At 43.7% G+C, this 14,691-nt stretch overlaps 1 protein-coding gene and 1 long non-coding RNA gene across 3 annotated transcripts in view; one reads left to right on the top strand and one right to left on the bottom strand.

Annotated features, from left to right (window-relative positions):
• The window catches only part of LOC131456888 (uncharacterized), a 30,667-nt gene extending 18,199 nt beyond the window's left edge, over nucleotides 1-12,468 (top strand). The window contains exons 2-3 of the long non-coding RNA XR_009239952.1: nucleotides 6,789-6,851; nucleotides 12,352-12,468. This is a non-coding gene — a long non-coding RNA (uncharacterized LOC131456888). The remainder of the gene's footprint in view (nucleotides 1-6,788; nucleotides 6,852-12,351) is intronic.
• The window catches only part of LOC131456887 (NACHT and WD repeat domain-containing protein 2), a 52,947-nt gene that overhangs the window by 13,302 nt on the left and 24,954 nt on the right, over nucleotides 1-14,691 (bottom strand). For both annotated transcript variants that reach the window (XM_058625557.1, XM_058625558.1), the window contains exons 4-6: nucleotides 13,913-14,029; nucleotides 1,937-2,140; nucleotides 1,217-1,367 (exon numbers count right to left, since the gene is read on the bottom strand). In XM_058625557.1, the coding sequence (XP_058481540.1) occupies nucleotides 1,217-1,367; nucleotides 1,937-2,140; nucleotides 13,913-14,029 (472 nt within the window). The remainder of the gene's footprint in view (nucleotides 1-1,216; nucleotides 1,368-1,936; nucleotides 2,141-13,912; nucleotides 14,030-14,691) is intronic.

Below are 14,691 nucleotides of genomic sequence, written 5' to 3'. Positions count from 1 at the left end.
AATGGCTGATTTGGAAAAGAAAAAGATGTCGGGAAAGATTAGTTCGCTCATGTCCAAACACATCAAGGATAAATGGATTATTCTCAAGTGGGAAAGTCTATTCTGGATGATGAGAAATGGATGCACGGACGTATCATGTGACTATTGCGATGCACTGGGCATCGTTGAGACCACTGACGGGCGCTTTTCATTACCAATCAGAAATCAATGAAAGCTGCTGTGTCATTGTTTCCAACATTTTTCTTTTTTATATCCATCCAGACTAAAACACTGACCCAGAAATAAACTGAAATGGAGGCAGAACTGTGAATTTATGTCCCCCGTTGGCTGCTTGTTGTTTCCGTCTTGCTGTGTGTTGTTCTGCAGCTGTTGCAGCACTTTGGCCCGAGACAAATGTCCAAGCGGGGGCAATAAAGTATATCTGTTTGTTTGTTTGATTGTTTTCGGGACTCTAAAATGCTGCAGTGATGTGGATGGTGCGCATGTCTTTTTTTTTTTTTTTTTTTTTTTTAATAGTCTACAATAGGTAAATTTGACTTTTGCTGTTACCTTTTACACTGGTGTAAATGTAACGGAGCAATAGTTGCGTTTTTGCTCTTTAGCCGATCAAAAGTGTTTGAAGCCGAGGCTTTTTTTTTTAATGACTTCAAGGTGAACAAGACAAAGCGTCGTTGATCAATCACTGTCACCTGTCAACCTCATCAGTTTTGTGAGAGACAAGTCTAAACGACACCCTCGCTCATTATAGACTAGAGTTCACGTGACCTTTGCCCTGTGATTTCCCTCATGGAAGATTAATGTGCTAATGAGTCATTATATTCAGTGTTGGCAGACATTTTGTGTACTTGAGGTACATTTGAATGAATATTTCTATCACACACACATTTGCTTATATAAGAAAAATGAGCAATGTGCATATCCCTTCAGCAGAATTAATGCGCTGTAGAAACTCTGGGCTGAGACTAATTATTGACTTATCTGCTAATTATTTTATTGACTGATTGTTTGGCGAACAACAATAATATATTATTAAAAGTCCGTGATGAATTGACATAATTGCCCAAAACCAAAAAACAGCTAAAATGCTTGAAAGTAGATAAATGGATGGAACAAATTCAGTTCATCTCACGAAACATGAATAATCAGACCATTTTCTTTTATGGATGTTGGACGATCAAACAAACAGGCAGACTGAAAACGTCGGTCTGAAACTAACCAGAGCAAAGGAATTTCTTGGCCTGAGCGCTCTTCATGGTCCCTTTCTCTTGAAGCTGCAGCACGGCTGTTCGGAAGATCCTCTTTATTTCCTCCGACACGTTCCTCCAGGCCTTGTCATTCTTTGTCTTGGCTGCGCTGCTGGACTCCATCTGAGCATGACAAAAATAGGGCGGGGGAGAGGATGTTGTCTGTGAGACAGGAGACTGCTGTCACTCTTGTCTATGACTGTAAGTGTGCAGTCGCGTACAGTCGCAGATAGAGGTCTCGTTCTCGTCCCCCACTAGAGAATGGTTGGGCAGATTTTGGGTCTGAAGTGATTATCGGCCCAAAAAAACCCGAGAATTTCACAGACATGATATGAATGTTACCGATTCTCCAGCTTCTAATCCTCCAGAAAAAAATCGGTTAATCAGTTAAATTAAGTTATGTTATGATGGAATCAGATTTGTGTCAATAAGACGGACAGCGAGTCCAAGCTTGTGACTACTTCCACTCCAAAACTCAGTATTAAATCAGCCGGCAGCTTCCTAAGGCCCGCCCATGGTCAGAATAACAAGCAAAAAAACACTAATCAATATTTTTGAATGATTAAATCGATATTTTATTTGCAATTTTGTGTATTTTGGGGAAACCAACGCACCAGAGTGACCAATAAATCCCTTCACTACCATAACAGTATTTAAATGTGCCCCGTGTACAGCAGGTCAGTTGGACTTACAGAGTTCTGGTAGTTCTTGAGCATTTGGGCTTTGGGTTTGAGGTAGTATGCGGGTGGCACTGAGTTTTCGTCCCTGCAGTACCACTCTTCCAGGATGTGTGTGTCCAACCCCGCCTCCACTGCTGCGTCCAGGATCATCTCAAACTCTGCCGACTCCACTTCCCCCGGCACTCGAATGCTGCCGTACTTTTCTCCCACCAGACCCTGAGGAGACGAAGCAAGGAAATAAAGGAAAAAGGTAGAGGGCAAGGAAGGTGAGAAAGTAAGAAAGAAAGAAAGAAAGACAGCCACCATGTATCAGCATAATCTTTTAAACGGTTTAACGGCTCTATTTTTTTGGATCAGTGGTGCATCGTGAATGATGGGAGTCCATGATGCAACTTATTTGAGGTGATTTCAGAGGTACAGGCGTGACTGGGGTGCAGCTGGGAAAAGTTGTTCTGGTAACTGCTTTCCGAAACAAAGAGCAGACAACTTTACTAAACTTCAGGCTGGCTAGTATTTATTGCGACATAAAGTTCTGGCAGGTCTGATACTTGGAGGTAGCTATCGGAGTTTAGCAGAGCAGTGTCACGGCCAGCAATAAATGCGGATGTTGCTAAAGTGATGGTTATGCAATGTTCACCCAACAGTGGGGAAAAACATCCTGGTCCATAGGTTCTGTTTGGGCCTTTATATGACACTTTTTCTCGGATTGAGTCTACTGGTTTTTTTTTTTGCTCTAGCGAGGTTCCAAGCGAGCTAATCCCATACTAAATGTGACTGTGATTGACAGAGAGTGTCGTCACAGGACGATTCATGAGGGTTGTGGAATCAAACCGAGCAAAGCCGAACTGTAGATGAGTTAGAAAGACTTAAAAATCCTGAAACGTGCATTAAGTCTCCAACATTTGACAAGGAAATTTCTAAAATCTCAATATTTAACAGAGGAGTCTGCCGAAAGCCGGCCATCGTGAGCCGGATCACAACTCGTTCAGTCGTGATTTCAGTTCAGTGGCCCCCCCGTGACCCTCATGTGGAGGGTAAAGCATTAGAAAATGGATAGATGAACGTTTCTCAACTGCAGCACCAAGTTATATACCCACAATGCAATGGCTGCTTCATTCACTTCATACCTCCTTTGGGTGCGTGTGAGTCAGCCGAAAAGTGTGAAGTATTTTATTGGACTTCAGAAATATCAACTCAGACCCAACGTTCGTTGCCATCGTTCTATAATTACTGTTGGCTAACGACACAGTCGATGCCAGTTCCTATTTGTGAATTGTTGTTTTGAACAGGGGGAGCAGATTTGTTTAGCTGCCGCACTGCAAGTGTTGGAATGACACACTGTTATGTATAAATCCACAGCCTAGGCAAAATGTCCCAATGCTTAGTAATCTGTCATGTCAAACAAAATGAGCAGATTTGCTTTATATCTTGAGCAGATGGCACTGTTAATTATGAAAGGAAATTAACGCCTCAGCGAAACGGATTGTTTATTTGCCAGACTGACATTTCGGTGTGATTCTGTGCAATAAGAATCATCATCAACAATAATATCATCACCGCCGTCTTCACCAGTCTTGCGTACCACAATCTAGACCGCATAATTAGACGTTATCATTAAGTAGTGGCCTTTTCACTCCACATGGCATATATATGTAGTGTAAGCTCCAGTGAGTCCACACACTTCCCCCTCAGCGTCTACACACGTGCTTTTGAGCAACGGCCGAATCAAGTGCCATCGGAAATGATCAGGGCCATTTCCTGGCACAGATGCGCTCCATCCGTCACAACTGAGGGAAAATAAAGAGGAGAAAAGCACTGGAAACCCTCGAGTACTAGATCGGCTGATCTTTACTCCATGTGTCGTAATTTGCAGGCAGCTAAAGCCTCGGGGTGAAGATGCAGAGCGAGTGAGGGACGAGCCAAGTGACTGTGAGCTCCGATGAGCAGGGACAACTGCGCTCGCATGCTGGCGGCAATGGCCCTTCAAAGCCGTTCCCGTGTTGGACTCCTTGGTCCCTTTGGCGTTCGCAGTGGGAACAGATGAAGAGGACAAGCAGAATGTGGCATGGTCTGTAGGACAGCCTTCTCTCCAAGCCCACAAATGCCTTCACTGGCTTCATTTACATTTTTGTCCATGCTGCATGAGTCTGGTGCTAAAGATTCATTTTTCAGCATCTTTTGGATAGAGAAGATCATTTCTACGGACGGTATCAGCTGCCTTGGAGGAGGAGGTGTTCATCATCTATCATTACATAAGCATTTTGATGATAAATGTTATCATTTTATTAGAATCCTGCACCACTTCAATAAAATTAGGAGCCAGAACTCTACCAAGACAGGAGGTCTTTTATTCTTTTATTGTATTTCAAGGTAGTTTTAAAGGTTGATTCATAACTTTGTATGGTCATATTTGTAATTATTAAGGTAGTGTGGAGGTTAAATTACTTTAAAAAGTTCAGATATCTTCATGTCTCAGTCTCTAGTACAGTAGCTATCAGCCAATTGTTATTTCAAACATCATTAATGGGCCAGAACTTCACAATCAGTGCATCGTGAATCTTTAAAAACAATTCTAGTTCTTAATTAGGCCAAATAAGAAAATAAAGCACAAAAGAAGAGCTGTGCATATTAAAAAGCCTCAGATGAATCAATACAAGTGTGCACGATGCTCTGCGCTCTCCTCCTGCCAAAAATAAAGAATGAAATGGATAAGTAGGGCACGCTTCTCGCTAACTTCCGCCGTGATTGACGGGGGGGAAGGTCACAAGCTGGATTCAAGCCCAACACGTTTCCAGAGACAGGTGAACCTTTTAGCGCAGGGTGCTTTAAAAGAACGATGCAGACGTGCTTTGTTTGTTTTCTCATGCAGGGCCATTAGTCTGCATTCACGTAGTGTGACACGCTCAGACTGTCCCGGGGAGAAGCCCTATTGACCGTATTAGGCGCGGCACGATACATCACAAACCTCACAAGCATCACAGCATCTACTGATAACGATACAGGTCTGATACTGTTATCTTAGACATTTTAGACTATGATATGTCAGATTTTACCTTTTTGTTTGTCCCGATATCCGATCTAGTGATTTTCACCCAATATTGGACCGATACCGAGTTATGGTATCAGCTCATCCCTAGACTATAAATAAAGACGGATGAAATGTCCATCTTGATCGCCCCCTGGTGACCAGCTTCATCAACCATTACCTTCCCAACGTGACTGGATGGGACATGGGGCAAAGAAACATGGTTTTTCGTTCTGGGTATTTGTTTCCTCACAGATGATTCATTTCCCTGAATGGTTTGATTTTAGTTCCCTCGGCACAGATTAGGTTTTTACTAGGGGTGTCAAATGATTGCGTTAAAAACATTCATATTTAGTGCGTTATGTTTTTTAATCGCGTTAATCTCATTTTTAATCTCTAACTTTACGCCCGCGAGACCAGGCCAGGCAAAAACGCCCCGACGGCACCATTGACAAAGGTAAAGTGATGATAGTTCTGTGTAAGAAGGAGTTAGCTTACCACCGAAGCAGCTCAAGTTTAGCCTACCACGTCAATGCAAAGCACCCAGTCGCGAGTGCAGCCACAGCTAACGTTAGCGGCGAAGACGTTAGCTATTTAGCGAGCCACAGCAAAGCTCTTCGCCAAACTAAACTGGAGGAGAACACCCCGCGTATGAGCAAGTCTGCGACCGTCAGGCTACTTTATAGACCCTTTCCAGAGCTACGTCACAGAAATGTGCGTGTGCAGTTTGGGGTCAGAACTCACACTCGGCCTGGAACTAGTAGAAGTAGTTAGTACGTAGTTAGTAAGTTAGTACATGTGTTCAGGTTTATTAAAACAATAAATGACTTTATACAGCCACTATTTGTTATATATCAATCTTTTGATCTGCCGTAATAATGAATTTAAAGTTAAGTCAAGTCAAGTCTCACCAATTTTTAGGTGAGATTAAAAAAAGAGATGAATTAGATTAATTAATTACAGATCATAATTAATGAATCTCTCATTTTTTTTAATCGCTTGACAGCACTAGTTTTTACACCATATCTGTCTGTTAACTTGTTTGTTTGTTGGCAGCATTACAGAAAAAGTACTCTCAAGATATTTTGCAAAACTTTGTGGAGGGATGTGGTACGGGGTCAAGATTAGGGGGTGGATCCAGGACTTGGCTTAGCTCCCACACACACACACACACACACATTGCTTCTACACTCAATAGTGGGTGGGCGTGATGCTTGAGGTGCTTGACACAGCTATCAGAGCTCAGCAGAGCGGCGTCTGTCGTGGCTGACTATGTAACAAGACGTGGTGATATGATGTCCGTTGCGTCGGCCATTGGTGAGCGCACAAAATCATTGTCAACGTGGAGAACGACCTTGTCTGAGAGCTCGGGTTGATGCTTTCTGTGTTTGAGCTACTACAGGCATAAATGGGATTTGATTGGCTCGCACCTGTTTGTACAAGCATGCGAATCAGCGTCTTTATGGAGAAACGGAGCAGAGAGCATTTCATTTTTAACAAATGTCAAATTTTGACTAATCAAATACTCGAAAAAATCCATTGGAAGTATGTTTTATACTGGTCAAATTTCAAAATGAAAATGCAAAACCTCTTATTCATATACATCTATAGTGTTTTTTTCTCTATAAAACTCTAAAGTCAAATTCCATTTTTTGTTTTTCTTGACTTTAAACTGCTCATACTGGAAAAATGGGCACAAGCCCTTACTCACAGGACATTTTCTCGCCCTTTTTATGGGTGCAATAAGCAAACAAGACATTTTGAGGCTTTTAGTGCTGACAAAGATGCAGTTTAATCCACTTGTGACAAGGTTTCTGTGTTTGTGTTTCCTTTTTGCAGGATCTTAATACAGCAAGTATCTTTGATACAAGACGCTGACAAACCTACAGCGATGGGACAAAGGTCAGTGTTTCACTTTTGACATTTTGTATGTGATGTTTTTTTTTTTAATAAAAAATAACTCAACTAGAATGTCTGGAGAGAGAGCTGGGAGGAGAGACATTCTCCAATTTGCTGACATTGTGTCACAAATGCAGACAGCAATCGCCGCATTGCCGCTCCTGTCAAATACTACTTCACTAACCAAAGCCAAACTCGAAAAAGAATGTCCAAATATTTGCTGCCTGGATTTAACAACTCACTCTTAGCCAGAGATTACAGTATGTGGATTACTAAAGTGGATTACTACTGCACGGCCGCTCACGAAATGTACACGTGTACAGTATGTGTGTCTATTTTGAAAGGGGACCGAGGGGTTGCACAAGTTCTTATTCCCCTTCAGCAGCCGCAGGTGCAAGCAACACAGGAGGCTAAAGTGACAAGAGCAAAGCAGATGGAGGCCAAATGCACTCCTCCGTCCCTCCCTCCCTCCCTCCCTCCCTCCCTCCCTCCCTCCTTCCTTCTACTCCTCCCTCCTCGGTTTTCTTCATCCTTGGAAGGGGTTTCATACTCTGACTAAGTGCACTTTATCTGATGAGCCAGTCGGCAGCGACGACTGTAGCTAACGCAGCTACAGTATGAATCAACAAATCAATTGCTCGCGCGGTCAATCAATCAGTGAAACACGCAGTCGACTGCTCTGACATTTGCTGCATAAGCTTTGGCACCGTGGAGGGGGGGAAAAAAGAAACAGATGATGTGTTTAGAGGAATGCTTAATATTCAGTGACTGGCACACACACACACATACACACACTCACAGCACGGTGTGTAACTCATAATGATTTGGTTTCTCTTACTGTACTTTGTGTATCCAGAAACAGTTACAGTAACAACATGGTAATACTTTTCAAAGAGGAATTCATGATGATGATAATAATAATAATAATACCATCTTATTTCTAAGGCAGTTGGTATGTTTGGATACCAACAGTGTAATAACTTCTAGGGGTGGGAAATGCCAGAGGACACCATGATACGATATTATCACGATATTGCAAAATCCTATGTTCTCTAGTGAGAGTGAAAAAAAACGATACTCGGTGTCTCAAAAGCGATATAAGTTTGCCATGCAAAAGATCGTAATATAAACCTTTAATTCCCGGGCACCATTTATTTGGTTGTACACAAACGGTATAAATAACTTCCAAGCTTGTTTGGGTCATCTGATTAGCAGTTACATCGTCTGAGAGAAGAAGAGAAGAGCGACGGTATCTTTGACTATCCTCTCTATCCACTTCCAGTAAACCTGCTACATGTCCACACAAATAGGAAAGAAAAGCTGCCTCCTGTTTGCTGATACTTGTCCTTGAGGCATTTATCATGCTTTAGTTGTTGTTGTTTTTTTTTCCATGAGACTGGAAATTTGAGACTGTTGCAGAGAAGAGGAACGAGGGGGGGGGGAGAAGCAGTCAAGGCTCATTGTCATGCTTAATCTCCAGGTCAATGACACCATCACCATGCCAACCCCCGCCATTGCCATGGAAACCAGCTTTATTGCATCGACAGGTTTAGAGAAAAGCCCCCCTCACCCAGGTGTGGTGTGGTGAGGGGCGTCTGTGTGTGTGTGTGTGTGTATCTGCAACCTTTGCAAAGCTGCGATTGACTCTCACGGAGAGAGAGAAGAAGCCGCCGCTTACGCAACAGTCGACTCTGTTTCATGAAACCGACACAACTCTAGGCTGGCTGACGCGCCGCGGATCAAACAAACTATGTCGCTTTATTTTGTAGTTTCCAAATAACAGATGAGGAGTTGCGACATCAAGGTCGAACTGCACTGCACACAAGATTCGGATCGTGAAGAAGATGAAGGATCCTCACAGGCCCTGAATGATTCATGCGCGGCATTAAGAGGTTTCCTGTCAGCGAAAAACACACCTACACTGCGCGCCGCGACAACCTTGTTTCTTTGTTTCCTCTGTACTGTTTCTATAAGCAGCCTGTTCTTCTTGCCTCAAATTCCCACCTTGCCCCTCCAGTCCTCATTTCTTTTGTTTCATCCCCTTTCTCCCCGTGTGATCCGTGCAGTGGGCTCAGTGACAGTTGTTGGGCTGTGGAACCCCAGAGCAGCGTCTCTTTGAAGTCTTCTGTCAATGCTCTTTTTATGGCATAAACACTAGGACACCAGTGAGTCCTCACGGAGACCAAAATCCTGGTCCTAATGAGACAGAGCCTCATTTCTGAGGACCTGGTAAAGTTTAGGGCTGAGATTTAAATTGTGGTTAGGTTCAAATGAGTGCAAGGCAATGTAGTTTCCTAAGAAAAGGTGTGTGTTCCAGGTATTACTCATGTTGTGGGGACCTGTGGGGATGTCTTTACACAGTCACATAATGGGGACTTGTCTTCCAACGAAAATTATTTCATTTTAAGGCGAAGACATGTTGTTTGGTTAGGATGAAGTTAGCGTTAGGCCAGTAGTAGTTATGGTTAAGGTTAGAGTAAGTCACCTGGAAATGAATTAGAGTCAATGTGATGTCATGGAAACCAGACTGTGTGTGTGTGTGTGTGTATTTCTTGGCTGGGGTGACACTTCTGCAGCAGCGTTCGGCCAAAGTGATGGTGTCTCGAGGCAGGAAAAGATCTTAACAAATCAGTGAGAGAGAGAAACTTATGGAAATGAAAGCACTGAAAACACTGGGATTTGCCTCAACCACATAACAAAGGTCACTATATTAGGTACACCTGCTCGACTTCACAAGCACCAGCATGAAAGAGAAGAGAAGGCGTGACTTTGAACGTGTCATGGTTGTTGGTGCCAGACGGGTATTTCAGAAACAGATTATCTATAGCACAGGTGTCATAATATGTTCTGTCTTTCCTGCTTTTTTTCCCACCGATTTTACTGATTCCTACCATTAAATGTGGACTTTGAAAAGGCTCAGCCCCTCACTTTTTTGTATTTGGCTCCCTGTCTATGTGCTGCTCAACTGAAATACAGCAGAGGAAATCGGGCACGACAGATGGAAACGGACAATGGAAAACCATTTGTTCGGACGTTTTTGGTATTTGACCTCATCTGGCCCCACGACGTGGACACCGTTTTTGATTTCGTCCCCCTCTGTTATTGAGTTTGACACCCCTGCAGAGGACCGTACCTGGTGAAAAGCCTCTCTTACTGGGGCTATACTTAGGCTTTTTGTATTGGATTGGATTTCATGTTTTCCTTTTTCCGATATCCAATGAAGTGACTCTGGGCTCTTGTTTTTTGCGTTTATTGGACAGGTCAATGAAGCAAGAGAGGGGGGAGAGAGGGGGGGAGTTGTTGTGTTCAATGTCGTTGTTCGTTGTAGACGCACTGGTACAATGTCATGCTTGCATACAAAGTTAAAGTACCGCTTTCAGTCGACACGCAAGCCTGACCGAGGGCTTTTTTACCGCTCCAAACCCTTTCCGTACTGTACCATGAAACGCGGCCACAGACAACCCAGAAGTGTCGTAAACAAAGACCCAAGTTCCCACCATAAACCCACCATTGCGGCCTCTGTTGCCATTACTTGTCCCCAGTCTGTCAAACCGGCCTGTGAGGTGACGGCGACGAAGAGCCGCGGGGAGCGACAGCAGCAGCAGCAGCAGCTGTCTCTGACATGTCTGAATGGGCTCCTCGGCATAAAATTCTACATTCCCACTGAGACACGGTGACGAGAATATGCCATTAAAGATTTAACCAGCCAGATGGGGGAAGGATGTGCACTGTAGATGCGTGCGTGTGTCTCATGAGTGTGTGAGGGTGTAAAGAGAGTACAGCCCAGCTCATTCCACGATCTCATGACTGAGAAAATACCTTCAGGTCAAGATTCTCTGTGAGGTGATGCAGAGCAAGTGGGCGTGCCGCGTACGTGCTTGCTTTCCCTCGCTGTGTTGTCTGCCATTGTTTTTGGGTCAGTTGGGGTTAAGACGGTGAAATTGAAGCGGGCTCAGAGGGCAGCGGAGCTGATGGGAGTGAATGGAGTCAGCGCGGCGCGTACGAGACACAACACAAAAAACGAGTCCCTTCTTCTTACCTGAGATCTCTTCATTTCAGCTCTGTTTAGCCTGACTGATCTTCTACTCGAAGCCACAACATAGCATCACAGTGTGGGTTTTTAGAGGCCTTGACACTGAGTCGCGGAATGACCACCTGCAATGTCTGTTTCTTTGTACACATGAAAAGTGGACAGGAATACTTAAATACTTAAACTGAGGTTGGGAAGCACAATTTTTTAAAAATAATACCCCTATTCTAGTAATACAGCTAAATGCAAATCTTGAAGTATTCCTTTAATAGACTGTATGTAAACCTAACATAAGGGTTATACTTTTTCCTCCGCACGTGCTCGCTAGAGTATGTAAATATCATCATCTGCCCTTTCCGCGTGCACCCTAACAAGGACAAATCAATTTCCAGTCTAGTTGTTGGTGCACTCTTGCTTTGGTCAAAAGACACAGCAAAGAAGATGGTAACCATGGAAACTTGCTTGAGGTTATATGAGGAGGTCCACGTATGTAAAACACGGCGCCCCAAGGGAATAAGAGGGAAAACACCACTGAGAGTGATTTCCCGGTGAGCGATCGCTGCTACTTAAATAGAATATACTCCCGAGTGCGCATCCATGATGCGGACACAGTCAGTGCTTGTTGCTGGTTGCAGCTGGAACAGCTGGAGAGCTGCGCTGTGCTCTGGCTGGAACTTGCTCAGCGCATGCCTCCGTCCTCACCGCTCATGACAGACTGCATGCCTCGGACACTTTCGGCGTCCGTGTCTGTCCATGTGAGGGATTTCTTACATCTAGATGAACCACTTGTCGCCCTGTGACTCATATGCTCCGTGTGCATTCACCTGGCACTTTGTCATGTACAGAGGACACCTAATAAAGTGACAGTAGTATGGCAGCCAGTGTGCTGTTCTGCCGCTGTAGCCTGTCGACTTCAAGGTTGTGCCTTCACAGGTTGGTCTTCCACAAACCAGTTGTGATTGCGAGTTTCTTTTTTCCTTTTCCATGATTTTCAAACAGTCTTTTCAACAATTTTCCTCTGACCTCTGGCATCAACAAGGCACTTTCTATCAGAGAACTGCTGCTGCGCTCTCTTTTGGACCATTCTCTGTAAACACTAGAGACGGAGAACCCAGTAGATCAGCACTTTTTGTGAAATACTCAGACCAGCCACAACCATGCCATGTTCAAAGTCCATGAAAATCACCTTTCTTCCCCCACTCTGATGCTTGTAGTCGAATCAAGAGCCGTTCAACAAGTGTACTTAATAAAGTGGTCGGTGTGTGTAAATCCAATGCACCCTTGTGGTGGAAGGCGGCCTCTTCAAGCTGCCACACCTGATTTAACTCAATTAACTGTTGACCGATCCTCACTCCTTCACAGAGGACGGCACGCATGCACATCCACGGCTAAATAAACAGAAGACTTTTTATTTCAGCGACTGCTTTAAAGGAATGTGACTGTTTATGGCGCTTTATTTCTCCTCCAACTCAGCTGGACTTTCCGAAATGTTTGGCACATCCACTCGGAGAAGTGCCCGGAGAAGCCGTTTCATGTCAAATGTGATTGTTCCCATCTCCGAAGACTCTGCTCCCACTTTTCTTCACTCAGGTAAGTCCCAGTGTCCGTGCCAGTATCTTGTCAATGCACTGATGTCTTCCCTCTGTTCAGTGATGTGTTATATTGAGTGCTCGGTGATATCAGTCGGGGTTTTTTTTTGCTAGTTTTATTGCCGCCCTGCAGATCTGTGTCATTTTTCTGCTACGCTGCTATACCTTTGGACGAGATCATGTTCTAATGAGCTCATGAGACACACACTGTTGTTGTTATATGCTTTATGACGCTTTCACGCAAAAGATGGTTTGGATTTGGACTGCCGAGACTTTGGAAGCACGTTTCTGCTCCTTTTTTTTTTTGCAGATTGTGTGTTTTTTCTTTCTTTAGCACAAAGATAGCACAGTAATTTGAGTCTGTGGCGATGCAAACGTATTATTGCACATGATGGCTGGTGTCAGAGTCTGTGTTAAATGTGGGCGTTGGGTCGTGAGGTGTGATGTTGTCCGATTGCGGTTGACGAAACTGATCATTTTTGTCGTTCCTGAATCTGCATTTTTTTGTTCTAACAATAGAAGAAAGAAGAATGTTAAGTCAAACAAACCATTATAGAGACGTTGATTACTTTGCGGTTGTCTGTGTTGTAGAGGGAGAGAGTAGCAACTTGTGAATGGGCGCGAAGCAGGAGTAAACTGTGCACACGGGGCGGTCGCAAAAAATATAAAAATACAAAATGCAGTCAAGGGAATAAGAGATTTTGCTCCCCGGGGACCAGGGTTCCTGTCCTACCCATAATGCATTATGTCCCCCTGATCTCGCACCTCAATTTCAACTTCTAAACTCAGATCTGTTCCATTTGAATAATTCACCATCAATTTCTCCTCCTGTCCTCGTCCCCCTCAACCTTTTTTAACGTGGCCAAAAATGATCTAGAAAAAAGATCAGTGAAGTGTCAGCTGTAGTCATGCATCATTCTCACTCTCTCTCTCTCTCTCCTATAATTCATTCATCAAGTGTAATTTTAGCCTTGCAGTGTATTTTCAGCACGTTACAGTAGCTACACCTTCCAAAGGCACTTTCTGTGTTTGACTTTGTGTTAAAATTCTGTTTCTATTCATGGACTTACGGATCACTCCTCCAGCAGCTGTATACGTTAAAACAAAATCACATAAAAGGAGGTTTTTAAAAATCCACCGTCTAATGCAGGAGATGCACAAAGAACTCGTAAAGTCATTTCTGTGTCGGCGTTTCAAATGCAGCCGAGCGAGGAGGGAAGATTTCACTCTTATTAGGTCATTTTCACAGCGCTATTAGATCTTCAAAAGCATGGAGGAAGGCCAGTATTATTACAGCCATGTACAAGGAGGGATGGTGGGAGAAATTGTGCGCGCACACACACACACACCCGCCGATTTAAACCGATTTTCTGCTCATTTCACACACACATGTAAATAGTGTATGATCCATCACACCTTTTAACCGCGCGGCGTGTCATACTCACAACGAAACACGGCCCCGCTGAGGTCTTCAGGCATTCTTCCAGGAGCTTCATTCTCAGCCGCTGTAACTCGGGACTGTCCCATTCCTCTGGATCGACACCCCAGTACAGGTCCACCACCTGAAAACACACACACGTGCATATTAACATAGTGATTTCAATGCAGGCGGCGTCCATTACCTATACTCACAATAGAAACATACATATATATATACATCTATATGTATATTTATATATATATGTATATGTACACATATATATATGTGTGTATATATATATAAATAAATATCAGTATCTAAAGCAGCATTGATTTGTTTCATCACGAGTCACAATCGTTGATTTTAAAGCTATAAAAGACGATCTATTCAAATGCAGACATTTTTAAGGTCCAGTGTGTAATATTTAAGAGGGTTTTTAAATCTGTAGATATGACCCAGGTTGTTTTTACGAGTAAAATGTAAAATGGCGTTTATATGTAGTTAATGCAAGGGCCTTGCTTTATGGAGGCACCGCCATGTTTCTACAGCAGCCTCAGTGGACTTGTTTGAGTAAGGGAGGGGTGAGCGTAGGGGGAGGAGGAGGAGGAGGAGGAGGAGGAGTCCGAGGAGTTTGTCGCAATCTGCGGTCTCACCATTTGGTGTCACCAATACACACACACACACACACACACACACACACACACACAGTGAAAGAGAAGGTCTTTCTCCACACATTTCTTTCAAGTTTTGGCAGCTCAGACAATTCCAACTGTAAATACGCCACAGGGGGAGATCTTCCTCCTG

This window comes from Solea solea, chromosome 3, assembly GCF_958295425.1.
Source record: "Solea solea chromosome 3, fSolSol10.1, whole genome shotgun sequence".
Lineage (NCBI taxonomy): Eukaryota > Metazoa > Chordata > Actinopteri > Pleuronectiformes > Soleidae > Solea > Solea solea.
The sequence above is the reverse complement of the archived record's forward strand: the minus strand, read 5'-3'. Positions and strand labels throughout refer to the sequence as shown.